The sequence below is a fragment of the Vipera ursinii genome (genome assembly GCF_947247035.1).
Source record: "Vipera ursinii genome assembly, chromosome: 4".
NCBI lineage: Eukaryota > Metazoa > Chordata > Lepidosauria > Squamata > Viperidae > Vipera > Vipera ursinii.
In genome coordinates, this window is record NC_139514.1 from 95,885,088 (window position 1) to 95,912,423 (window position 27,336).

At 38.3% G+C, this 27,336-nt stretch overlaps 1 protein-coding gene across 1 annotated transcript in view; it reads left to right on the top strand.

The window, feature by feature from the left end:
• UBAC2 (UBA domain containing 2) overlaps nt 1–25,136 on the top strand; it is a 111,464-nt gene extending 86,328 nt beyond the window's left edge. Inside the window, exons 7-9 of the mRNA XM_083361721.1 lie at nt 2,956–3,195; nt 18,920–19,042; nt 22,117–25,136. Of these exons, the coding sequence (XP_083217847.1) occupies nt 2,956–3,195; nt 18,920–19,042; nt 22,117–22,224 (471 nt within the window). The 3' untranslated portion in view covers nt 22,225–25,136. The remainder of the gene's footprint in view (nt 1–2,955; nt 3,196–18,919; nt 19,043–22,116) is intronic.
• Nucleotides 25,137–27,336: the final 2,200 nt, after the last annotated feature.

The following is a 27,336-nucleotide window of genomic DNA, read 5'->3' on the forward strand; positions in this document are numbered from 1 at the left end:
TCCACTCTTAAGACAAAGGATTGATTTCTTATATTTCACCTCGTTTTTTTCCAAAGAGAAGATCTTAATTATCTCAGTTCTCAAATTTATCAAAACTGTAGCTTTATGTTACTTCCACTTCAATATTGTGTGTTTCTATCCCCCATTAAAATTAAAACGCTGCTTCCGTTCACATTCGGAGGTTTTTAGCTTCTTGTGAGCCTTTCCCAGGAAATTCAGTTGTAAAATAGTAAAGAAGAGATCAATATTCTCACCCAGTTCCGAACATGCTGTTTACGATGTGCTAATTGGTGCTTTTCTTCTTTGGTTGTCAGCAGCTAATGGCTGGCCATAGAAATGTAGCCAGTCTTTCCACTGCTGGTTTGGATCACTTTTCTCGAATCAAACGGAAAGACTGCCATCTCTCTGTGACTGTTGAGACACCCCTCCTTCTTCATTGCCTCTTCGGGGCACTTTAGGCCCTTTTTAGGGCCCCCAGCAGGGCAAAATCGGGTGTGGAAGGCAGAGCCCTGCCTTCCTACATCCATTTCACCACGACGCAAAACTGGAAGACCTCTTTAGTAATGTAATAAGAGTAAGAACACCTCAATCACAAGTGGAGTTTTTATACGGCTAGAGAGAAGAGCTTTCTATGTGGGCCATACAGATTCTTATAGAAATAATCAGAGAGTGCTCAGGGTAAAATTTTCTGATTGTTTGTTTGTGTAACCAGTGAGAAATTTTGGTTCTGTCCAACCTGAATGTCTATGTCCCATGTGATCTGCTAGTTCTACCAGGTTTTTTTCTATGCTTAAAGCAAATAAAGCTGATATTGATAATCCACAAAATCTCAAAATTTGGTTGATTTGTTTTTTCAGAGTAGATTGTTATATATCATATAGAATAAAATATGCTAATGAAGTTACCCAAATGATTTGTTTTGCTCAGAATGTTATTACAACATAATCTTGCCAGGACCTCAAAAGGGGCATTTTTCAGGCCAAATGGACAAACAAGCAAGCCCCTGCTAATTCGCAGTTCTTCAGTGTTCTCCAAACTGTCCTCTTATGGTAGTCTCTGTTGTTTCAGAGTAGTTTTAATAAAACAATGTCTTTCAAAGTCCTATTAGTATTGTCCAAAATAATCCAGCCTGCTGTTCTACCATGTATGTATGAATCGACCACTTAAGAGATCTAAACCATAGTTCAATAAAGAAGGTGCTTTGGTTAAAATGCAGGTAATGTAGACATACAAGGGAGTATGTAGAGCCAATCATCTCTAGTCCTATGAGATTTTTTTCTGAGCATAAAAGGAGATATAAGAAGCTATTAAAGGCAAAAAAAATAACAAATATGCCCAGAAATTCTGGGCAGAGATCCAGCAGGCTATAGCAAACAAAAATCATAGGTTATTTTTATTTCTAATATCAAAATCTTCAGTTAACACAGAACCATAAAACAATTAAATCCCTTGACGCTTGATACACACATTTTCAAAGAGTATTTTCACCTATTCGGGATTGTATCCCAAGCATTCCTGTATTAGAAGCCTCTATTTAAAATGGCCCCCAGTTACTGATGTGGAAATACAAAAAGTAATTACACAACAAAAAATAAAAAATTCTGTCTCCTGGAATTCTTATATCCTAAGTAGTGGACATCAAACACTTTTTTTCTTATTATAAATTCCTCTATGGTAAATCCTGGAAGCCAATTTGATGTTGTGGTTAAGGCACTAGCAGGAAACTGGGAGATTGTGAGTTCTAGTCTCACCTGAGTCACAAAGCCAACTGCATGAGTTGAACCAGTCACTCTTTCTCAGTCCTAAGATGCACACAATGGCAAAACATTTCAGAAATCTTGCCAAGAATACTGTAAGGACATGTCCAGGCAGTCACCATATTTAAAAAACTGACTCAAAGGTGCACATGCATACACATACACAATTCCTAAAAACTACTCAGTTTCATCCCACAATATCAAACAAAGGAGTCAAGCTACCACCCAATTAGTTTTCTCTCTGGAATTTGTAAACTGTTGTGTTAGACTTCTCTCTGGATGTATATGTATTATAATGCCAGAACAGGCAGGATTTGAGAACGAATATTGTATAATAAATTGGTGCCTAGCATTATATCATTATATCATCTGGCAGAAAAATATTAATAAACTTCCAGATGGAGTTGTGTCATTATCACAGTCCTCGAAAGCTCCTTGAAATCTCTACATAGCCTAATTTTTGAAATGATGCATCATTCACATGCAAAAGAATGGGGATTGGACAACAAGTGAGGAATGGAGGATGAAAATCTGAACTGACAACAACTACAATATTGTTAATGTACAGATTAAATAATGGGGTGGGGGTGGGTGGGCTTTGGTTAATTCTTTTATGAATTGGAATAGAATTGCCAAAGTTCCTCAAAAATAAAAAGCTCTGTTTTTTCCCCACAAGTTGCTCTGATAATTATCAAGTTGGAAAGTTAATGGCAGACTCATTGAGCAAGTGAAGTTATCTAAATGCCTGAGTATTCATTTCCAATCTTCAACATGCTGTGGTCATCAACTATGAAAGCACAAAAAGGATTTCTAGCAATCAACACATTTGCTAGTTGGCAAGGAAACCATTTTGTCTCTGCAGCAAGTGAACTATTCAAAGCCAAACTGCAAAATGAATCTCAGATGGGTATTTACAAAAGCATCTCAGTTCTTGAACAAACTTCTTATAATCAATAGTACATATCTCATACTCTACTTCTAATACCAGATTAGAACTAGATTGTACATTTATCATAACATGTTCTTGATTCCTTAATGTAGGGGACAGAGAATATTAGTAACTTTGAAGTTTTGCTTTGAAATTAGAAATATATTTTTTGACATCCAATAGATTTTACTGAGGGAACTAATCCTACACTCTGAATTTCCCCTATCAATACATCAATTTCTCAATCTATCAATTTCTCTTTGCTTTTAGATTTCTGGAATGTGCTACAGTAGTAGTATTTTAAAAGTGTACCGCATACTTTGTGTGCCCTCTGGCATAGCAAGGATATTTGCTCAAACTCTTGAACCAATGTTCTCATCGGCGGAGCCCTCTAATGAATTTGGAGTTGGAATGGGAGCAACTATTGATATACAGAGGCAACAGCGGATGGAGCTACTTGATCGACAGATCTTGATCTCTCAGGTTGCTCAGATGAGGCGACAAAGACAAGTAAAGTCCTTTTTCTGCATGATAATAGTTTATTTGTGAAATGGATTTATCCATGTATAAAGTTAATCCTTCATAAAATTTAACAGTCTTTTTACATATTATGGATATGTTCTGTTTATCCACAAAACATTCTTAATCTATTCTTAAATTAATTAGAGAAATCCTTAATGGATTCATTTGCACAACATATCAAATTTATTTTTGATTAATGTTGGTTAGATTTCATGTGCCTGTGTGTGTTTCTTGCTTTAGGATGTTTTTCAAATTCACACCATTTGATCAATTTATAGTTGAATGTATTACATGAACTCATATAATGGTATCTGTCCAGATTTTCCCTTTCCTCTTTTGTAAAACTCCCCAGAAATTAACTTGTAACTTGTCCCAAAAGGACAAACATGGCTGAACTGGTCTTATTTTGGGGTGCAGGGGGCATAGGATACAGATAGGACGTTAAAGTTGACTTAAATCAGAGGATGTTAAACGTGATTTGAACTCAGAAGACAAAAGTTTTCAGATGCTTGGTGGAAAATTACAGTTTGGTGGCAGACTTCTTACCTGTGGCTGCCTGTGGCTAACTCTTAAGTGCCATTGCTCCCAGCCTTAAAAAAATATATTTGGGTGAATTTATCCTTAATCATGTTAATTCCATGTGCCATGGGGCAGTTGAGTAAGGATAAGAATGACTTCAATGTGATCATTAGCTGAAACAAAAGGAAACTTTTTTTAAAAAAAACCTGATAAATATAGAATTGTTCACAGGATTCATATCTTCCTGATTCAGAGGAACTTAATTTTAGTGGTCTGGTCTACATTAACCTCAGAAAAACTTTGGAGTGGCAGTGGCTTATGCAATCCAGCTTTAAAGTGATGAAATAGTTTCATACTTCCCCTTACAAATTCATTTCCCAGATACCCTTCTTCTTTCATTCATTCCAGTTGCATAAGATGCTCTTCACCATTGAATGTCTTCACTGACGTAGAAATATAGGAGGTGTATTTAAGTTAAAGGCATATTTATGAAACTCTGGTAGGATTCTGCTTCTTTTTGGATCTAATTCAGAAGGGTTTTAAATCCTTACATTGCCAACCCTTTGCAGTTATCGCCTCCCTGTCACCAATCCTATTTCTTCCCTTAAATATGTCATGTGTGCTGATATCTCAAACTCCTTTCTGGTTCTATGCTGGGATCAAAAGAACCGAGTTTGTCTATAGATCTAAAGTGTCATAAAGATTTACTGTTTTATTGTCATTTTCCTTCTCAGTTATGTACGTTTCTTTATAAAGACCAGTTTATTTATCGTATTTTTCGGACCATAAGACGCACTTTTTTCCCCAAAAGTGGGGGGGGGGGAAATGAGGGTGCGTCTTACGGTCCGAAGGTGATCTGTATGGCCAGCCCCAACCTCCGCAAGTGGAAAGCAAGGGAGATTGCCAGGAGCACGAATCGGCACGTGCTGAGAAACGCCGATCTCACGCTCCTGCACTCCCCCTCGTTCGGTTTCAGCTTCCCTTGCTACAAGAGAAAGCAGGCCGAAACGGAGTGAGGCAGATTGCCAGGAATGAAAATCGGCTGATCTCGCGCTGCTGCAATCTGCCTCGTTTCAGCCTGCTTTCTCTTTTACCAAGGGAAGCTGAAACCGAGTGAGGGAGTTTGCAGGAGCACGAGATCGGCCGATTCGCATTTCTGGTAATCTCCCTCACTCCATTTCAGCTTGCTTTCTCTTGTAGCAAGGGAAGCTGAAACCGAACGAGGGAGTTTGCAGGAGCGCGAGATCAGCCGATTCGCATTTCTGTCAATCTCCCTCGCTCCGTTTCAGCTTGCTTTCTGCAAGAGAAAGCTGGGCTGCAGGGCCGTCTCCGTGGGTACTGCTCTAATGCAGAGAGGGAAGGACAAAGAGGGAGGTAAGGAAGGAAGGAAGGAAGGAAGGGACAATGGGAGAGGGAGGGAGAGAAAGAGAGGGAGAGAGAGAGGAGAAAATTTTTTTCTTGTTTTCCTGCTCTAAAAACTGGGTGCGTCTTAGGGTCCGTTGCATCTTATGGTCCGAAAAATACGGTAATCATTTCAAAATGGTTGTTGCCATATGTGGAGAATGTATGGAAATTATTTGAATTTGCAAAACACTTTTATCACTTTGGGGCTTTGACACCTCTTAAACACAATAGGCAATCTCATTTTGACAGTCTCTTTAGCGAATGGAAGACATAGAAGAGACTGGGGATTAATACAGTGTTGTTACAGAAAGAAAGAAAAATGTTTTCCCAGCCAACAGTTGGGACCTTAGAGATGTTCCTTAATGACTTGCAGTTCAGAAAATGTCTTTACCAGGATAGGAGATTAAAGGCATAGAGTGTGGTTAACATAATTGAAGCAGAATCCAGCATTGGGGACTCTGCAGCAAAAGAAAACAGGATGTTGCTTCTTTTCCTGTCTAGGTTTCTTGTGTACAGCTCTTGAAACAAACATAGTAGAAGTTTAGGGTCCCAGAAGGTTATGGTACTTACTTCCTTTTATTCTCCAGCTTCCTCAAACTACCAGAAGGATCAAAGGAAAGTCCAAGCTAATAGGTCCTTATTATTTCAGACAACTTGGTTCTTAAACCATGTGAAATTTCACTGGAAGCTTCCATTATGACAGGATTTTCAATAATAAGTATTAACCCTTACCCTCATCAAAACTCTTTCATCTATTAAAGAATATCAATGGTTTAAGGTTGTGTGATGAAATGGACAGCTGAAGGGGTGGGGGGGATGATGGTAGTAGCATTCAACATCCCAGAAAGGAGGCAGCACATTCCAGAGTTGCCCAAGACAAGAGACTGCAGTCCTGAGCTGGATGGGATGGGGGAGGTTGGAAAAAGTTTACCAAATAGCAGCATTCAGTGGCCTTCTGATCTGTAAAGGACATGACCTCTTTCCATATATCCATAGTTTAAGCATTCCTTGAGAGAAGTAACTGTTTAAAATCTACATGTGATTTGTTATGTAGATTGTCATTTCTACATGAAATCTGAATTGGATTTTGGCAGCTCTAACCTGTTTCTTTTGAGCACAAGGCCTGATGCATATGCTGACATGTTTTCTTACGAACATGAACTGCAGTTTTACATTTTTCCTTGGCGTTACATTTTTCATTCAAAATAGTTTGAATGAACTATTTGATCCCAAAATTATTTCATTTTTTCCACTTTTTTTGTGATGTTACCCTAGCATTCACAAGAAAAATAGATTACTTTCCAGGGAGGATAGTCACATACTCCTCTGTTCCAAAACAGAGGACATGGTTGAAGATCACATGTGCAATGAGATTACCCCTAGCCCATCCCTTTTTGATAGAAAACTTTTAAGAAGAAACACAGGAACCAAGTGTGAGAAGAGAAATGGGGATTATTCCATCTTCCAGCAGGCTCCAAATTAACTCCCTCCAATCTTCAGAGATAATGGAAGAGAAATCCAAGAAGAATTCAGACAGAAGAGGATCTATTTTATCCTTCTTTAAAAGGATAAATTAAAGCAGTAGCTAGAAATATTGGGTAAGGTTATAACTTTGATTGCATGTTTAAGTTTAATATGTTGTCTCTGTACTAATTGTTTATCATTAGGAATCTTTACAAAGCCATTGCCTTATATTTTGCTATGATTTGAGCAAGGTGAGGTGACCACCCTGAAGATAGGTGGTAGCAGCATAACTGCAAAGCTTCTACATCAAGGGAAGTGTGTAGACCCATAGGCCTGAGGAGGGGGGTGACACCTCCAGTCTTAGCCATGCTATACATTCAATAGCATTTTCTCTTCCTTTAATTTGGCCAGTTATTTCAGGAGTCTCCAACCCCCGACCAGCACCAGTCTGCAACATGTCAGAAACCGGGCTGCACAAACAAGCGAAGCCCCGTCCATGGGATGCAGGCAGCACATGAAACCATGCCCCCTCTGGTCCACAGAAAAACCTGTCTCCACAGAACCGGTCCCTGGTACCCGCTGTTATTTCATATCCTCCATTGACTAGACAAGTTCAGAATACTGAGTTTTGCTTGGAGAGAAGAGTGAAAATTAAAATATCTGTGGCCTCCTTTATGACTTATTACAGGGCTGTGCACTGGTATCATGAAGTATTTATTATTCTGAGATTGATTGAGGGTTGTCAGAGTTTATTATCCTAGTAGGCCAGCAACACAGCAACTTTTAAAGTTTAATTTCTAGGATAACCTATACAAGGTAATGATACTTTACAAGCAAGACAAATATACCCTTTACAAATGGTAACAAAATAGGCAACAATAATTTAAAGAATTCTAGGAAGCTACCCCCTGGTACTTCTGTTCTGTTACATCCTGAAAAGACGGATACCCTGTGCAAAGCTAGAAGAAAGCGGAAATTAACTTACCACGAATTCCTGTTATCTGACCTTTAGATGGAAGGCAGGTAGCTAGGTCTCCCAAAAATAGGAGCTTATTTTTCCATAAATGTTATCCTGTTGTTTTATAAAATGAAGGTTTGGTTATTTTATTTGTGACTTCTAAACTTCCTGTAGTTAGATCTAGTCTTATAAAACTATCCATTCAGGAAAAATATTACCATGTAGGGGTTGAGGAGCTCTCTAGCTCTTCTTCTTAACCTGGAGTATAAAAATAAGAAATCAGATCTTGCTTCAGAAAGAAATGCTATCTTGAAGTGACAAAGACCTTCAATAATGGTCATAAAACAGGAATGTACTTTTAGAACATATCTGTTCTTCTTCACAGGCTTACTTAGCTCTTAGCTTTGTCAATACTATGTCTGTTTATTATGATGGTCATTTGCCAAAGTAGGAGGCAATTCCATAACCGACTGATAAGCTGGTCATGGACTGAAATATAATTATCTAATCATGACAGAAGGACAGAATTCAAACTGAAAAATGAAGTAAAATAAGACAGTAGACAAGTGAATTGCAAAAACAAACAAAAATATAAATAAGAGACTTTAAATGTAAAAATGAATCTAAAAATTAGACTTAAATGATTAACTATAAATTTGTTTGAATCTTGTATTCATACAAAATAATTTTTAAAAACTAGAGTGGAAATTTAGTTTTTAAAAATAGTTTAGAGTAAGATCTGAGAGTAAACCCAATATTGATAATCTTTTTAGAATACCTTAAATGATTGGGAGGATATTAAGTGAATATATTGTTCTAAAAAGAATTAATGCTTTCGATGCCATTTCCCAGGATATTTGATGAATTAAGAATAAAATGGCATATAGCACTTTTTTCTTGTTAAGCATATAGCGACATTAATATGGAGATTAGATAAGGTAAGATAGAAGTATTATTCCAATAAAATAGAGAAGGAGGTCAGGCTAAGCAGCAGTAGAAGCAAATCATTCTGTCAGTTTAGCAAAGATTTGAATTTCCTGTTCAGTAAAAAAAGTTTGTTTTTTTATGTTTTTGCTGCTTGGTAACAGTCATTACATAAAAAGCTGAATTATCTTCGACCAATTGATTGAGAAAGACATTTTGCAAGAAATGTATCTATTCTGAGATATAGAAATGACTACAAGATCTGTTTCTCATATTATGGCACTTCAATTATGGTATATTTTACCAACAGAATTTTCATTTGGCTGATTTTCTCTGATTTCTAAGATACGAGTAATTTGAACTTCTGCTCTGTATAGGTTTACTTTAGAAGAGGGCTTTTCAACCAGTGGTACAGGTACCACCTGTGATACATTGGCACCTAGCAGGTATTATGCGACCATCCTAGAGAAGTGGAAGCAGGGGAGTGGAATGAGCTGAACCGGTGGCAGCACTGCACAAGCCTGAGCGAGAGATGGTTGGAACTGCAGAACTGTCAGGGCTCAGCAGAAGCACCAGGATCAGCGCTTCTTTGGGGCTGTTAGGGCTCAGTGGAAGCACCAGGATCAGTGCCAGGCTCCAGCTGGAGCTCGGCGCTGATACTGGCGCTTCTGAGTCCAGAAGAAGTGCTGATCAGCTGGAATGCTGCAGCATCTCCAGGGTCTTGTGATTTACATTCAGATGCTTGGCAACTGATTCATATTTATGACGGTTGCAGTGTCCCAGGGAATAAAAACCAAACACCCCCCACCCCACCTCGCTGCCAATCCTCAACAGAAATGCTCACAACAATGAAAATCTCGGACAGGAGGAAGAACGCCGCCAGGTGGGCAGGCAGGTGTCTTGCTCGGCTGTGGCTTGGGGGGCACTTTTTTTCAGTGCCATTTTAACTTAGAACAGTCACTAAGCAAACTGTTGTAAGTCGAGGACTATCTGTACTTCCTCACTTTTTTCCTTTTTGGGGGGGGGCATCAAGTTTTTGACACCTTGCTAGGCGACTGGTGGTACTCGGATGTTGCCATATCCTAAAAGTGATACAATGGGTGAAAAGGTTGAAAAGCCCTGCTTTAGAACACAGACGTCCAACCTTGGCAACATGAAAAGACTTGTGGACTTCAACACCCAGAATTCTCCAACCAGTATGGTTAGGGAATTCTGGGCATGGACACCCCTGCTTTAGAGCATATTTGAAAACTGCAATGGCTGTCTTTCCCTTGATGATAGTACATAATTGAGCAAGATGCTGTAATCAATGCCAGATGAATTAAAAATACTCAGCACTGTATGTATTTAAAATTTATGGATAAACTTTATACATACATACATACTTCAGATAGTATCAGACCCCCTTCACTTTTGTCAATTTTGTTATGATGTAGCCTTATTCTGAGGGACGCGGTGGCTCAGTGGGTTAGGACGCTGAGCTTGTCGATCTGAAGGTCGGCAGTTTGGCGGGTCAAATCCCGAGTGCCGCGTAACAGAGTGAGCGCCTGTTACTCGTCCCAGCTTCTGCCCACCTAGCAGTTCGAAAGCACGTAAAAATGCAAGTAGAAAAATAGGGACCACTATGGTGGGAAGGTAACAGTGTTCCGTGCGCCTTTGGCGTCTAGTCATGCCGGCCACATGACCACGGAGACGTCCTCGGACAAGCGCTGGCTCTTTGGCTTTGAAACGGAGATGAGCACCGGCCCCTAGAGTTGGAAACGACTAGCACACATGTGCGGGGGAACCTTTACCTTTACCTTTACCTAGCCTTATTCTACAGTTATTGAAATTCATTTTTTCTCATTAATCTACATTCAGTACCCCATAATGACAAAGTGGAAACAGAATTTTAGAAATGTCTGTAAATAAAGAAAAAAAATGAAATATCACACTGGCATAAGTATTCAGACCCTTCACTCACCCTTGGCAGCAATTACAGCCTAAAGTCTTTTGGGGTATGATGCGACAAGCTTTGCACACCTGGGATGGGGGATTTTCTGCCATTCTTCCTTGCCAATCCTCTCAAGCTTAGTCAGATTGGATGGCGACCATTGGTGGACTAGCCATTTTCAGGTCCCTCCAGTAACGTTCAATAGGGTTCAAGTCAGAGCTCTGGCTGGACCACTCTACGACATTCACAGAGTTGTCCCTAAGCCACTACTATGTTATCTTGGCTATGTACTTAGGATCATTGTCATGTTGGAAAGTGAACCTTTGGCCCAGTCTGAGGTCCTGAGCACTGTGGAACAGGTTTTCATTGAGGATATCCCTGTACTTTGCTCTATTCAGCTTTCCCCCAACCCTGACCAGTCTTCCAGTCCCTGCTACTGAAAAGCACCCTCACAACATGATGCTGCTACCACCATGCTTCACTGTTGGGATGATATTGGGCAGGTAATGAGCAGTGCCTAGTTTCCTCCAGACATAAGATTTAGAATTGAGGCCAAATAGTTCAATCTTGATTTCATCAGACCTGCAAATCTTTTTCCTCACAGTCTGAAAGTCCTTCAGATGCTTTCTTGCAAACTTCAAATGGATTTTCATGTTTTGCACTGAGAAGAAGCTTCCATCTACTACCATAAAGCCCAGATCGGTGGAAGGCTGCAGTGATGGTTGTTCTTCTAGAACTCTGTCTCATCTCCACACAGGATCTCTGGAGCTCAGTCAGAGTGACCATGATCACCTCTCTCTTTTTTTTAATTAATTTTTTATCGCTTTTATAAAAACATATATTATAAAACGAAAAATACATATAAAAAACAAAACAACATAAACAATACAATCAAGAAAAATACAAAAAGAATACTTAACTTCCATTATTCTTAATCTTTCTAATCATTTTCAGGTGACTTCCTCAAGTCTCCCCTATCTGCGTTTCATCATAGATCATCATTAGCAATTTCTATTTCATAATTCTAAATCATATTTAATATCTATATTTAATTTCTTATCATTTAACAATCATTCTTTCATATTGTCCTTAATACTAAACATTAAACTCTAAAACTGCAACCTATAAGCACTTCCAAGTCCATTTCAAACTAATTAATATGACAATATTTCTTATGATCACCTCTCTTACTCAGGCCCTTCTCCCCCAATTGCTCAGTTTGATTGGGCAACTAGCTCTTGGAAGAGTCCTGGTAATGCCAAACGTCTTCCATTTGAGAATTATGAAAGCCACTGTGCTCTTAGGAACCTTCAGTGCAGCAGAAATTTTATTGTAGCCTTCCCCGATCTGTGCCTTGCAATAATGCTGTCTCTGAGCTCTGCAGGCAGTTCCTTTGACCTCATGGCTTTTGCTCTGCTTAGTATGCATCATCAGCTGTGAGGACTTCTATAAAGTCCTTAGGGAGAAGGGCGGTATACAAATCAAATAAATAATAATAATAATAATAATAATAATAATAATAATAATAATAATAATAATAATATAAAGAGGTGTGTGCCTTTCCAAATCATGTCCAATCAATTTAATTTATCACAAGTCAATTACAAGGTGTAGAAACAAGTCAGCAACGATCAAGAGAAATGGAGGGAGGGAGGGCACCTGAGCTAAATTTCAAATGTTGTTGCAAAGGGTCTGAATACTTATGCCAACATGATATTTCAGTTCTTTCTTTTTAATAAATTTATAAAGGTAAAGGTAAAGGTTCCCCCACACATGCGTGCTATTCGTTTCCGACTCTAGGGGCCGGTGCTCATCTCCGTTTCAAAGCCGAAGAGCCAGCACTTGTCCGAGGACGACTCCGTGGTCATGCACAGTGGCTGTGCATATCGGCATCTCGGGTTAACCAAGTTATTCCATCCTTAATGATGGGGGGTGAGGTGTTACCCCCCGTTGATAGGGCTCGCAACCTGGGCGTCCTCCTGGATTCATGGCTCAATTTTGAAGACCATATAGGAGCCGTGACCAGGGGGGCTTTTGCACAGGTTCGCCTGGTGCGCCAGTTGCGTCCCTATCTGGACCGAGACGCCCTACGCACAGTTACTCATGCGCTTGTGACCTCCCGTTTGGACTACTGTAACGCTCTCTACATGGGGCTGCCCTTGAAGACCACTCGGAGGCTTCAACTGGTGCAGAATGCGGCCGCGCGAGTTGTAATGGGGGTTTCCCGATACTCCCATGTAACACCTCTACTCCGCGAGCTGCATTGGCTTCCGGTTGCCCTCCGGGTGAAATTCAAGGTGCTGGTTATTACCTATAAAGCCCTACATGGCCTGGGTCCGGGTTATTTGAGGGAACACCTGCTGCCGGCATCAAACGCCCTTCGCCCAGTGCGCTCCCACAGGGAGGGTCTGCTCAGGGTTCCGCCGGTGAGAGATTGCCGGCGGGTGACACCCAGGGATAGGGCCTTCTCAGTGGGAGCGCCTGCCCTCTGGAACCAGCTGCCGGTGGAGCTGAGAACTGCCCCCGACCTCCGATCATTCCGCCGGGGCCTGAAGACCTGGCTCTTTGAGCTCTCGGGCCCAGGCTGAGGAGAAATTTTTAATTGGGGTTTTTAGGTGTACAGGGTCAATTTAATATTTTTAAATTGGTTTTTAACTTTTGTATGTTGGATTTTTTAATTCCCTGTAAACCGCCCTGAGTCCTCAGGGAAAGGGCGGTATATAAATGTAACTAAATAAATAAATAAATAAATGTGGCCGGCATGACTAGACACCAAAGGCACATGGAATACTGTTACCTTCCCACCATAGTGGTACCTATTTTTCTACTTGCATTTTTACGTGCTTTCGAACTGCTAGGTTGGCAGAAGCTGGGACGAGTAACAGGCGCTCACTCTGTTACACGGCACTCGGGATTCGACCCGCCAAACTGCCCACCATCTGATCGACAAGCTCAGTGTCCTAACCCACTGAGCCACCGCGTCCTAAATTTCTGCTTTCACTTCGTCATTATGGGGTATTGGGTGTAGATTAATGAAAAAAAATGAATTTCACCAACTGTAGAATCAGGATGTAGCATAATAAAATCGACAAAGTGAAGGGGGTTTGAATATTTTCTGAATGCACTGTGTGTGTGTGTGTATACATGTGTGTGTAGAGAGAGAGAGATCAATGGTACAACAGAAGTCACAATTGCTAGTCAATGGTGATAGAATGGGAGAAGTTAACATCAAGAGAGGACACTTCCAAGGAGACTCATTACCACCACTGTTGTTTGTCATTGCACTGATACCTCTGTCAACAATACTTGAATAATTCAAGTCATGGTTATCAAACATCAAAAATATCTTCCCGACTATTCCACCTCCTTTACATGGACGATTTGAAACTGGAAGAACATCATCTGAAATAGAATCACTGCTCAATACTGTCCATACATACAGCCAAGATATTTCAGTGAAGTTTGGACTGGAAAAATACATCACGCTCACCATCAAATAGAGAAAAATAGTGAAAACTAAAGGAATCAAGATGCCCTATGGAAATAACATCAAGAGTCTGGATGAAGATGCTCATTACAAGTACCTGGGCATACTTCAAGCAGACAATATCAGACACATTGAAGTCAAGAGAAAGGTTAGAAGTGAATACATCAAGAGAATGAAGAAGATCTTAAAGTGGAGAAAATACCATCGAGGCAATCAACATCTGGGCAATTCCAATCATTAGATACATAGCTGGAATAGTGGACTGGACTGAAGCAGAACTAAAAGGATAGGAAGACCAGAGAAATAATGACAATGAATCATGCCCTTCATCTTCACAGTGACATTGACAAACTCTACCTACCAAGGAAAATATGTGGGAATGGAATGTTGCAAGTACATCAGATGGTTGAAGAAGAAAAAAGAACATTGGAAGAATATCTGAAGGACAGTGAAGAAGATGCACTGAAGCTAGTATACCGGGAAGGCTCACTGACTACTGGAGAGACCAAACTGGCCTACAAGAAAGATAAAATGAAGAACATAATGGGGGCATGAAAGATTAAACATTACATGGCCAGTACAAAAAGTAGCAGGGAAAGTAGATAATAACCTGGCAATCGCTAAGAGCAGGAAAATTTAAGAAAAAGACTGAAGGATTAATTCTGGCTGCACAAGACCAAACCTTAAAAACTAATACATACAAAACCAGGATGGAGAAGACAGCAACAGATAGCAAGTGCCTCCTATGTAAAGAAGCTGAAGAAACATTGGATCACCTGGTTAGCTCCTTCAGTAAGATCTTCCAGACTGTCTATAAGCAATAGCATGACAAAGTGGCAACAATGGTGCATTGGAAGATCTGCAAGAAATATCATTTGCCTGCAAGCAAGAAGTGGACCATAAAATAGAGAAAGACATAGAAAAGGAAGAAGCTAAAATTCTGGCACTTTAGAATTCAAACAGACAGGCACCACACACACACACCAGAGTAAACAATTGTCAATAAAAATACAAAAAAAATCCGGATAGTGGACATGGCAGTATGCTGGAGACAGCAAAATAGAAGAGAAAGAACTGGAGAAGATAACAAAATACAAATATCTACAAATAGAAATAGAATGACTGTGCAAAAGCAAGCAAAGGTAGTACCAATAGTAATAGGTGCCTTCAGTGCAATCCTAAAACAACTGGAGCACCACTTGAACACCATTGTCATTGACAAATTCATCATCAGTCAATTGGAAAAGGCGGCTTTACTTGGAACAGCTTCCATCCTGTGACAATATCTGCAACACCATCAAATTTCCAGATCTGCCTATCCCTGGTTGTTGGAATTGATAAATAGACAAAAATGCCAAATCCCGACTGAACATCTGGTTGATTGTGCAATGAGCCATAATAATAATAACAACTCCCTTTTCCTATTACTTAATCCTTCTATGCTTGATTGGATTGGATTTTGATTTTGATTTATAGTGATTTTATTGTGTTAAAGTGACTTTATTGTTAAATTTGTGGTGAACTACCTTCTTAAGTGATAGTAATTTTGCTTGCTGCAGTTGTGCCACATATTAGTCGCATTAATAAGCATGAATCTAGCAGGATTCACAGCCACAAAAGTGCTTTTAGCATTCACTATTTCTGACTTTTTGGGGGGGGATGTTACAAAATGCTATCCAAGCAGTGACAACATTCTGTTCTTAACATTATCTTATATCCATTTTTTTTTAAAAAATGTGCTTTGTGCTTGTTTAGTTTGTTCCAAGGACAGCATTTTTCATTTAAACCATGGTTGTCCCATTTTTTGGCTTGTCTGGGCTGCATTGAGTTAAGAGGAATTATCATGGACCACATACTAAAGTTAATATATATAAATAACACACTTCCTTTATTTTTTATGATCTTGTGGTCTGCATTCCTAGCTGTCCAGGGTTGCATATGGCTGCATATGGTGGGTGGGACACATCTGATTTAAACCTTTTGAAAAACAGTATGGCTATTATATTTTCTAGCCATGACAGACTCACTAAACAAACCTTTCTCAATTTGGACTCATACTGATGTTTTGGGTACTTATGATTTGAATATCCAGCCAACATAACCATTCTCAGAGTGAGATTTGTAATGGTAAACATCTCCAAAGAGTCAGATTGATGAAGCCTGAACTGAACTAACAAGATTACAGGTAGTCCTTGACTTACAACATTTCATTTAGTGACCTTTTGAAGTTACAAAGGCACTGAAAAAAGTGACTTATGACCATTTTTCACACTTACGACCGTTGCAGCATCCCCATGGTTACATGATTTACATTTGGATGTGTGACAATTGACTCACATTTATGATGGTTGCAGTATTCTGGAGCCATGTGATCCCCTTTGCGATCTTTTGACAAGCAAAGTCAATGGAGAAACCAGATTCACTTAATAACTGTTACTAATTTAAGCACTGCAATGATTCACTTAACAAATGTGAAAAGTCATAAAATGGGGCAAAACTCACTTAACAAATTTCTCACTTGATAACGTAAATTTGGAGCTCAATTGCAGTCGTAAGTTGAGGACTACTTGTATATAGTTAATAAATTTGGAAGCTTCTGAAAATTATTTTGAGTTATAGTGACAGTGAAATTTACAAAAACATGTGAGATAAAAATAGAGTTAGTACCTTTACAGCACAACTTCACACATACAGGTTCAGATGCATATAACTGCAGTCTCTCAGTGCTAATAAGAGAAATATCCTTCCTTATTTGTCACATATCTGGAGATACAATGAGAATGTATTTGGGGGATCTATTAATGACATGTTATTTAACATCTCTCTAAAGGTGTTGGAATTTTGAAATGAGGCAGCATATTTACATTCCAATTAGCTACAGATCACAAGACAGACAGTGAAAAACAAAAACAACACAGAATTAAAGAACAGGGATTCCTGTGTTGTTGTAGAATCTGTAAGGGTTGTAGAATCTGAACTATATTTTCGAGCACTTATCATCATTGGCAATGAACTATTGGGCATAGTAATTCAGCAACATCTGAAGACAGTCAGGATTTTTACATTTCAAGATAAGACCATTCTCCAGTTATCATAAGAGAATACAATTTAAGTACTCTAAATTATTTCATTGGCCACTTAGCGCAGGAGTAAAACAATACATCTTATATTTTTTGTCTACAGCTGTGAGAGCAAGTTCTCATGCGCTAATAAGCAAACAGCTGACATCAGTTCAGTTCACTACCAAAACAAGAGAAATGCAGAAGCCTTTCCTAACCCTAACCCTTCACTTGAAAGAGAGTAGCTTCTATTTCATTCTATCACTTTCACAGAAGAAAAAGAGCCAAGAATTTGAATCTTGATTTCAGTATAAATAAAGTTCACATTTGATACATAATAGCAGTTGCTGGAATTCCTTCATAATTATTTTTATAATTAAAGGTAAAGGTTCCCCCGCACATGCGTGCTAGTCGTTTCCGACTCTAGGGGCCGGTGCTCATTTCCGTTTCAAAGCTGAAGAGCCAGCGCTTGTCCGAGGACGTCTCCATGGTCATGTGGCCGGCATGACTAGACGCCAAAGGCACACGGAACGCTGTTACCTTCCCACCGTAGTGGTCCCTATTTTTCTAGTTGCATTTTTATGTGCTTTTGAACTGCTAGGTTGGCAGAAGCTGGGACGAGTAACAGGCGCTCACTCTGTTACGTGGCACTTGGGATTCGACCCGCCAAACTAATTCTAATTATTCTAATTATTTTCTAATTAGAAGAAACCTAATTGATTCAAGTTTTGGTGTCTTTAATTTAATCTTAAAGTTTCTTGCCGAGTCATCAAGAAATTTAACAAATGATTAATTTTCTTTATCATACCAATTGCAGTGTTGACATTGTATCTTGATAGTACTTTATCATGCGAACTGTGCCTTAGATAATTTCCAATCTCAAGTAAAATCAAACCAACTGTTTTAAAGTTGATGACCTCTATAATTGCCACTGTTTTAAAAATGAAAAAAGAAATGCTAGTCTTTATTATGTTATTTCATTAGTATTCAGTTATTTGCATTTAAAACATTTAGTGAACTATTCCTTTAATTGATTTTAAAAATGCTTATGTTTTTTAATTTGAATCTTTTAACCTAATATAATAATTGTACAAAATGCTGGGCTGTGATTATAAAAATAAAAATTACAGGCTAGTGTATGTTTCTTAGAAATCATTAAAGATTACATAGCTGCTCATTATGCTTACGCATAATGCTTTTTAGTAATTTAGCAAAGATATAGACTAGTTTACCAGATTATTTAAATTTATCACCCAAGGGGAACAAACATAAAAACAACATTAAAATGAGATTCTTTGAATGAGTTACTCTGCTGAAAAACAGGAACTTATATTTTTCTAGCACCTTCAAAATAACATATCCCCTAATTGATTTTAATGGAAGTTGGGTGGCAATACAATACTGAACTGCTAAGCTGATAAGCTTGTGTTATTGTGTTAAATATATATCCCAAATTTGGTGTTTTAAGCTTCAATCATGAGTGTAAGGTTGTAAAATGGGGCAAAACTCAATAAATGTCTCACAGCATCAGAAATTTTGGGCTCGATTATGGTCATACGTTGAGGATTACTTACTCCCAAATGCTGAAAGTACTGTCATAGAAGCTTGAAAACCAAAGATGAAGCATACCGAGATACCAAGATTGAAAACTTTCTGAAAACAGGAGAGTTTAATGGTCAGATGTAAGGAACCTAAGATTTATGCATTCTATAGGCCAGTCCTTCAGAGCTGAAGGAACCAAACCAAATCTACAGTGAAAGAAGGAATCAACCATGAACTTAGTGTAGGGAACTTCCACTGGCTCCTAGAAAGGTTGGTTCTATGGTTGAATTTTTGCAGAATTTCTTTAATTATTCATTTTTACATAATTCCTATAATTTGCTGTTAGTTGTTAATTTGAAAGTTAATTCATACTCAACTGTGTTTTTTGTATTTAAGACCAATGTGAAAATATTTCATTGTAGGGTGGAATGGTTAATTGGAATCGTTTCTTTCCTCCTTTACGTCACCGACCTAATGCAAATTATTTGGATAATCACCCAACTGTGCATGAGGGACAGCCTCCAGCTCAAGTTTCTGAAGAACAGGTAACATCTGCTTTTTATGAGAAAAAAACCACAGTATTTTAGACTCATGATTCTGCTAAGCTTAAGCACATTAACAGCTTTCCATGCTCACTGCTCAGTACTATAATATATGAGTAACTGCATATACCTTATTCACATGACATCTCTTCACTAAATATAGGGAATGAATCATACACATTATACAGCATGAATTATTCCACTGTACTGTATGCCTAGTACTCACAATAAGAATACATCTAAACTGCCAGATAATGTATCATTGAATTGTGCATTATATTTTCAGGTGCTGGAACAGTATCTTCTTTAAATGTTCCATCTACTTTGTACATTCAGAAATAGGAGTTTCAGTTAGAGCAGGGGTGTCAAACTCGTAACGTCGCGTGACGTGTCTCAACGTATCGTGACTTTTTTGCCATTGCCGGCAAAGGGGTGGGCGCAGTTTCGCTATGATGCATCTGGCCTACGGGCTGGCAGTTTGACACCCCTGAGTTAGAGGGTATTTTTTAAAGTTTACCTGCTTTCAAGACCTTGTGTTGAAAGGAAAATTAATTGTGCATTTAATGGACTGAGAATTGTGGAAGGTATCACGTAGAAATATTTACCCTCCTAGTCACTTATAAAAAAAAAGAAAGATAGCAATTATTCCAAATGGCAACATCAAAATATGTGAGGTATCTAAGAACTTTATTTAAAGTTGTTCACTTATTTTTTTATTATGATTATACACATATGGGTAAGTTTCTCTTTAAATATATTATATTCTAGCAGACCCAGTACACAGAGGTATGAGGGGGAAGGAAAGAGAAAAATAAGCAAGCTATATTTCCATTCTTTCATAAAAATATACAATGAAGTTTTGCATTTGAAACTTGGGAGAGGGTCGACTGTTCCTTGGTGTTAGCTGGGACAGTGAAGGAAGCCTTATTTAGATTCTCAGGGTTTATTCAGCTGGAAGCCTCTTGTAAAGCTGAACACAGAGCCCTAGGACATGAACTTCCTAAAAACAAAATGGCAATCTGGCAATTAGTTCTAGATTATCTGACTCGGGGGCTTCCCTGTCTCACTTGTCCCTCTGATTCATTATTGTAATTGGAGAAAATGAAACTTGAAGACAGTGACAAATACCGATCATTTTCTGTTCTTTAAAACTTTTTAAAGAAAAGACTCATATTGTCTTTCGGGAAATTTTGAATCATTTAAAAATACATTTTCCATTTGAGAATTATCCATTCTTCATCACAAAATGAGAAAATGGAATTGGAACTATATATGTTAAAAAGAGGTTTTAGAAGGTTTAATAAAAATCTCTTAAAACTGAAATAAATTCTTATTAAATATAAAAACTGAAGGTTTTAGATTTTAATAATCACAGAGGTGGCTGTTCTGGAATTATCAACTTACAGAATTTCCAAACAACCTTCCAAGAAGATGGCACTATCTTATTTTTAAAACAAATTGAGGAACATCAGGAAATGAGTTGCAAGTTTTTCATATTGGCATTCTTGGAAACAAAGCTCGTGATTTGTTTTTATAACTGTAGCAGCTCACAAACTTAGTATTAAAATAGGTTTTCCCCAAATCCCCACCATGGATTTGCCTAGTAAATCTGAGCCAAGTCAGGAATTCAGCAATAGATTTCAATATTCATGTTGTGATAGGTAGGTTGTTAAGATTTGGGGCAGTATGTCCAATAACACTGAACTATCTGAAAAAAAAATTAAAAAGAGATCTGTTTTGCTTCATTACATCATCTCATAAATTTGGGGGAAGGAATAGTAGGAAAAGCAGAACACAGCAAGGATGGCTCCAGCTTTTGCTCTTTCCCTTCTTATTGATTTGGTTTGATTTCCTCTCTTTCTTTCAAGAGGTCAGAATGGAGTAAGATAGACTGAGCTGAAAGGGAATCAGTACAGTAGCCCGGCCTCAGTGTGTCCATGGTTAAGGTGGACTTGGATTTGGATCTTCTCACTCCTAAGGAAACACCTTAATGCTACACCATATTGACTCTTTTGGGTTCTTTTGTTTCTACAATGCAGAATAGGCTGATTGGTGGGCTGCTCATAGTGCCCCTGCCCAGCCAACCCAGATGTTACTGTGTTGAATAGCATGGATGGCTGCCCCATGCAATTAATTTTGTGAGTCCGTCTGTCTTTTTTTTCCCCCCTTCCATTTTTCATTTCCTCTCCTTCTGAATATACTGGCAATTATAGAGAAACATTCAGTAGCCCTTTTTTTCTGATTCCTTTTATACATATCCAAAATAAAGTACCCAGGTTTCTTAAGCAAACTGAAAAAAAAATTATGCTGATGCCTAAAACAAACACTTGCTCTGTTTATGACTCTGCTATCGTATGATAGTTGTCATGTGCCAAGCTTGGAAATTTTAAAGGGATTTCCCCAGGTCTCAGGATTTTTTAACAGTTGTGTTCTCAAAGCAAATTCAGATATTGTTTGCTGCCATAAATATTATAGCCAGAGAAATATTTATCAATATATCCATATGAAAACCTGATTGTTGCTCCTTGCCATAACTTGGTACGTTCTTGAAAACCGTGGCTTGAATTTTTGCATTACCCTGACAGACAATCTAAGCAGCACTGCAGTGTTCCTCTTTCCTGTACTGGTGACGTCTCAGACTACTGTGTCTCCCCTTACAACACCAACGTCTAGAAATAGGGTCATTATGAGAGTTGCACGTGGGTCCTTCCCATAAGACATAAATCTTTTCTATTGCACTAATCAAGAAAGTGTATTACTAGTCCTATGATACGTAGATAACACAACTATTAAGTCTAGTTTCTTAACATGAGAAGCAGTGCTGATACAGGAGATGGTATTGTCAGCAGAGCAGTTTATCCACCTAAAATGGAGGTGGAGTCTCATGAGTCTCTGTGCTGCTTGATAAACAGTTGCATTAACTTTAATATATTTCATTACAAGAAAAAAAAACTAATGTTACTGGCTAGGTTATAGCTATATCGACCTGTTCACAATCAGTTCTTCAAAGCATGTTGCTGTGTTGGCTGTTTAGCATGAATTTTCATATTCCCCCCCCCTCTCTTATTTCTCCATAGGTTGCCCGGCTCATGGAAATGGGATTTTCTCGAGTAGATGCTTTGGAAGCTTTGAGAGCTTCTAATAATGATCTTAATGTAGCCACCAACTTCTTGCTGCAGCACTGATGAATTGAATACCTGCAGGGAAGAACTTAAATTGACATGTGTCATGTGCTTTACAGAGGGCTGTAAACAACTTCAGGGTGGACATTGTTTAAATCAAGAAAAAGAAGCTGCCTCTTCACATGCAATATATTACTGCAGAAAAGATGGCTGGCACTGGAAATATCTTTTTTTCCCTTGACTGGAGTATACTAGCCAGGTTGCACTGGAAAAGTGTTTGCAATCATAAACTTATGTTATATATCAATATTTATTTTGCAAAATTGGGTTTATGTGTCGTCCCCACCCCCAAAATCAGCATGAAATGTTTGGTCATTTCTGATAACAAAGAAATAAGAATTTTTCTTCTTAAAATAACTCCGTTTGCCAAAAAAAAAATCTTTTGTTTTTATATAGCCAACAAAGCAGCATTTCATTTTCTTATTTTTTTAAAAAAAATACTACATTTTATTCATCTGCTTTATTAAAGCTTCAAGAAATGAGCAAAATTCCTTGGCTGTGTAATTTCAATAAAGGGAGCTTCAGAAGATTCTATTCATATTTTTAAGGGTTGGGGAGAGCACACAAAGCATGGCTTCTGGAATTTTTTTCAGCCCCTTTACAAGCAGTGTTTATGTATGGCCTGTGGAGCATGAGGCAGGCTGCATCTGCTCTACATTAGCTCATTTGACCTGGAGGGAAAAGGGAATGAAAAAGTTTAGCAAGGAGCAAATAGCAACTTTCTAGGCTGTTGTCCAACTTCCTCTCTTACAAGTATGCATTTGGACAACCTCCCTAGCCATCTCCAACCAATGTTTGAACTCGGTCTAACTTTGATCAGTCTCCCTGCCTTGGACAAGAAGTCCTCTAAGGTCCCTTCCAGCACTATGATTCCCTTGGCAAAATTGGTCTTGTTCCACTCAGTTTTGGAGAACTTTCTCACTGACAATAGGCAGACTCCTGAGCAACTTTGTATAGTTTATTTCCAAAAAAAGGACAGAATAAAAAAAATGAATGGAGGATGAAAATAGATAAATAAAAAGGGAAAGGCAGGAAAAATACACTTATAAAAGAAAGGACAAGAATTGCGATAGGATAGAAAGATCTAAACCCCATTCATATAATGAAAGACTAAAGACTTCAGGAATGTTTTGCTGAGGGAGGAGATGTGACAGCACTATGAAATGGTGCCACTGCATTCCAGACCATGTGCAGCTTCTAAGTAATCAATCTTTTGGGGGAATTGTTTCAGTAGATTAACTGGATGGTAACGAGGGCATGAGTTGTTGTAACTTGGTCCTCCTGCGCTGCAGGGTAGCAATTGGCACATCAGCTAGCAGAGAGCCCTCTCACCAGGACTTCCACCTATTCAGTCAGGAGCCACGAGTCCAGAAGAACTCATAAATTATGAACTTGTCTTCCATGGGTAGTGGTTGCTCATCCAGAGGTAACACTGATGTCCACAGATCAGTCACGGAAGGTGTGGATAGCATCTCCCCAACAGTGATGATACTGCTGCACCTGAAGCCTTTGGATGACTTCTCCCAGTAGTTTCATAAAACTTTAGAGAGTATGAAAGTTTCATAAAACTTTAGAGAGTATGAAAGAGAACCAACCCCTGCAAAAAAACCCTTTCCCCCAGCATAGACAAAAACCACCCAGTGAAGAAGGAGCAGTTTATATTGTAAAACTATTGGAAATTCTTTATTCCATTTATTTTCTTTTCAGGGTAGGTTCTTAATCAGTTTCCCTGAACAGAAATATCTTATTTCTTGTTAATAAACTCAGATGTACGTGCCACAGTTAAAACCAGAATATATATATAAAAAGTCTTTCTACAGAATGAGAGCTGAAAAACAACTAACCTAAAGAATCCCTTCATACCATTTTTCAGATAATAATTTTTCTTTTGTGTTTTTTTAGATGCTTTGGTTGATACAACCTTTACGTTGTTCAGATTTTGTCGCGATAACCTTTCAGATTCAAAGCCTATTGCGTAGTCTTTTCTAAAGATAAGACATGTAATTTTAGAATCATGCTTTTGCAAAGTAAGATTTATAGCAAAAGTAACATAGCTGAGAAAATGAGAACAAAAGAGTGAATTTTACAAAGTCCCCATCATGAAGGTTACAGGAAAACATGTCTTTTAAAAAATTAAGGATCAGCTATGAATAACTGTGAATAATCTTTGAGACACTTCCGAACCCACCAGTTACATTCTTTGAGGGCATGGCTTTAAATATTCTTGGCCTTCTGTTGATTGTTCTGTTGATTTCCATAGAGAAGTTTCAGGGAACTTTCACTCTAGGTTAGGAAAAAGGCTCATAAAACTGTTGGCGTTTTTTGTCCTTTCTTATCTTTGTTCATTCTTTCTGTTTTTATGAACTTTATGCACCGCCAGATTTTGTTTGGATTTTTTATTAGTGCCTCTGCTATTTATCCTTTGGGACAATCCTCCCATCTTCCCCCATTTCCTAGTTAGGGCACTTGTAACAGTTCTCTGCTTGAGAATAGTCATAGTTTGCATTTTCACTGTTTGAGACACGATTATTTGGCATTGTTTCATCCGAGATTCTTAATTATTACTGATATCACTGCATTTAGATTTTTTTCCTGATTTCTGCATTTTTTTCCCTTTCCTTGACTGTCTTACGTCCAATTAAAGTCTCACCGCAAGCCATTTGCAGACTGCTGTTGGATGCATAGAATATTTGTTCTACAGTAGTTACAATTTTAGATCTTGGAATTACTTTGGTGGGATTTCTGTTGATCATAGAAGCTTCTGATCTCTTTGATTCTGTTAGATGTGCTGATTGGCATTAAAAAGTATGAGAAGTATCTAGAAACATCTAGATCAGACCAAACTAAAAAAATGTTAATTGTAGTCAGAACACTATTTTTCATTATTGTTTTTCTTCATTGCAAGAGGTATAGGTCTAAACCACAGGTCTGCAACCCGTGGCTCCGGAGCCGCATGTGGCTCTTTCAGCCGTCTCCTGCGGCTCCCAGTCCTCTGCCATGTGCAGTCCAAAAAAAAAAGTGGGACTAAAAAAGTTCAACCAATCAATTCAAATATGCAGGGTAGGTGCATATCTCGCCTTGGCTCCACTCTTCAGTCAAACCCTGTTCTGCGCATGCGCGCATGTACGCACATGCGCACACATTTTTTTGCGTCTCCCAGTTTTTCCTTTTGTGAGGGAACCGGTTCTGAGTGGCTCTTTCACTGTTTCAGGTTGCTGACCCCTGGTCTAAACTCTAAAGAACAAAAAGAAACATGGAAAGCTAATCATTTATAAAATGGTTACTCACTGAAATACAATTTCAATAATAGTAATAAATAAGTGACTTAATCATCATCTCTGCAATTTGCAAAATAATATCCTTAAGCTTCTTTCATATGTACTTTATAGTATAATATATCCTACATAACTGAACAGAGATGAAATTAAGCTTGCTTGATTGTCTTAGACAAATTTCGCAGGGTTGAATCCTGACACTGTTAGTAAATTAGATCACTGCCCTCCTGCCAATTATGGTTCTCCACATTCAGTGGAAGCCACAGCTATTGGCATTGTGAATACTTGTATTATGCATTTGCTGCACACACTGTAAATTATATCCATGTGTATTTGTTGTCATGCCTCTGCCGTTTTAATCATGCTTTTGATTTAGTGAAACACTAAAGAAGATCTCACTTCAGCAGAGCTTGTATTCAGTTTATATAAAAATTTGTATAGTTATAAAAGCAATTTGTAGAGTTTTCAGGGACAAGATAAGGAAGTCATTTATGGATGAAGTACAGTAAAAAAAAATAAGTTGGGTAAAATGAAAACAAAATCTCTTTTGAGTTTTCCCCCCTACACACACACTTTTATTTTGTTCATTTCAAGGTACGTAATGTTTTTCCCCACCACAACCACCGTATGAGGTGGGCTGGGCTGAAACAAAGTAGCTGGCTCAAAGTCCCAAATGATTTTATGCCTGAAGGAGGTCCTGGTCTCCAGATTGAAGCACTATGCCCAATTGGCTCTCATATATGAGGGTTATTTGCATTAAGATGGACAGGCCCCATTCTCCTAATTTCTCCCTCCCAAAGTACTTTTACTTCAAGATTCCTCCACGTCGACTGCAGTGTTTGATGTAACATTTTGGTTACATAAAGCATCAGAATTCCAGTCACAGATTGAAATGGAAAGAAAAATAATATGGTAGTCCTCAACGTACGACAATTGAGCCCAAAATTTATGTTGCTAAGTGAGAAATTTGTAAACTGAATTTTGCCCCATTTTATGACTTCTTGCCACATACGTTAAGTGAATCACTGCAGTTGTTAAATTAATAATTCGGAGAAGGGCGGGATATAAATGGAATTAAAATAAATAAATAAATAAATAAATAAATAAATAAATAAATAAATAAATAAAATGGTTGTTAAGTGAATCTGGTTTCCCCACTGACTTTGCTGATCAGAAGATCACAAAAGGGGATGACATGACCACAGGACATTGCAACCATCATAAATGTGAGTCAGTTGTGTGAAAAAATGGTCATAAGTCACTTTTTTCAGTGCCATTGTAATTTCAAGCAGTCACTAAACAAATGCTTTCAAATCAAGGACTACCTGTATTGGCCTGTATGACAAATGTTCTAAATATAGAGAAACAGAGTTTGATGAAGTTATTTTAATCTTGAACCAAACTAAAAATCTTGGACTGTGCTGGAGGTTTTTCTTTTTCAAAGTTAAAGATGTTTGTATTCAGGTACCACAGCTGATATTGCATGCTTCATAAACACAGAAGATTATTTTCAAAAAAAAAAAAAGCCGGGGGGGGGGGAGAAGAAGGACTAATTGTATCTTTTTCTGTTTCTTAGATCTGTTGGGAATGTTTCTCCTATGTTAAACTAAAAAATAGATTAAGATATTGGAACCAGCAAAATCCTACTGATAAATTGCTCCTCTGTAATAGAAAGTGTCTCTGTGTGTGCAAAAAAACCTAACCTGCACCCCCTGCAGGCCATCCTCGTCCAGATTGCATTACGTTGGTAGTTATTTATATTGCATTTTGCTTTGCCCTCATACAAGAGGACTAAATACCTTGGAACCTAATTGAGAGGAAGCTGAACTCCAAAAGCCTT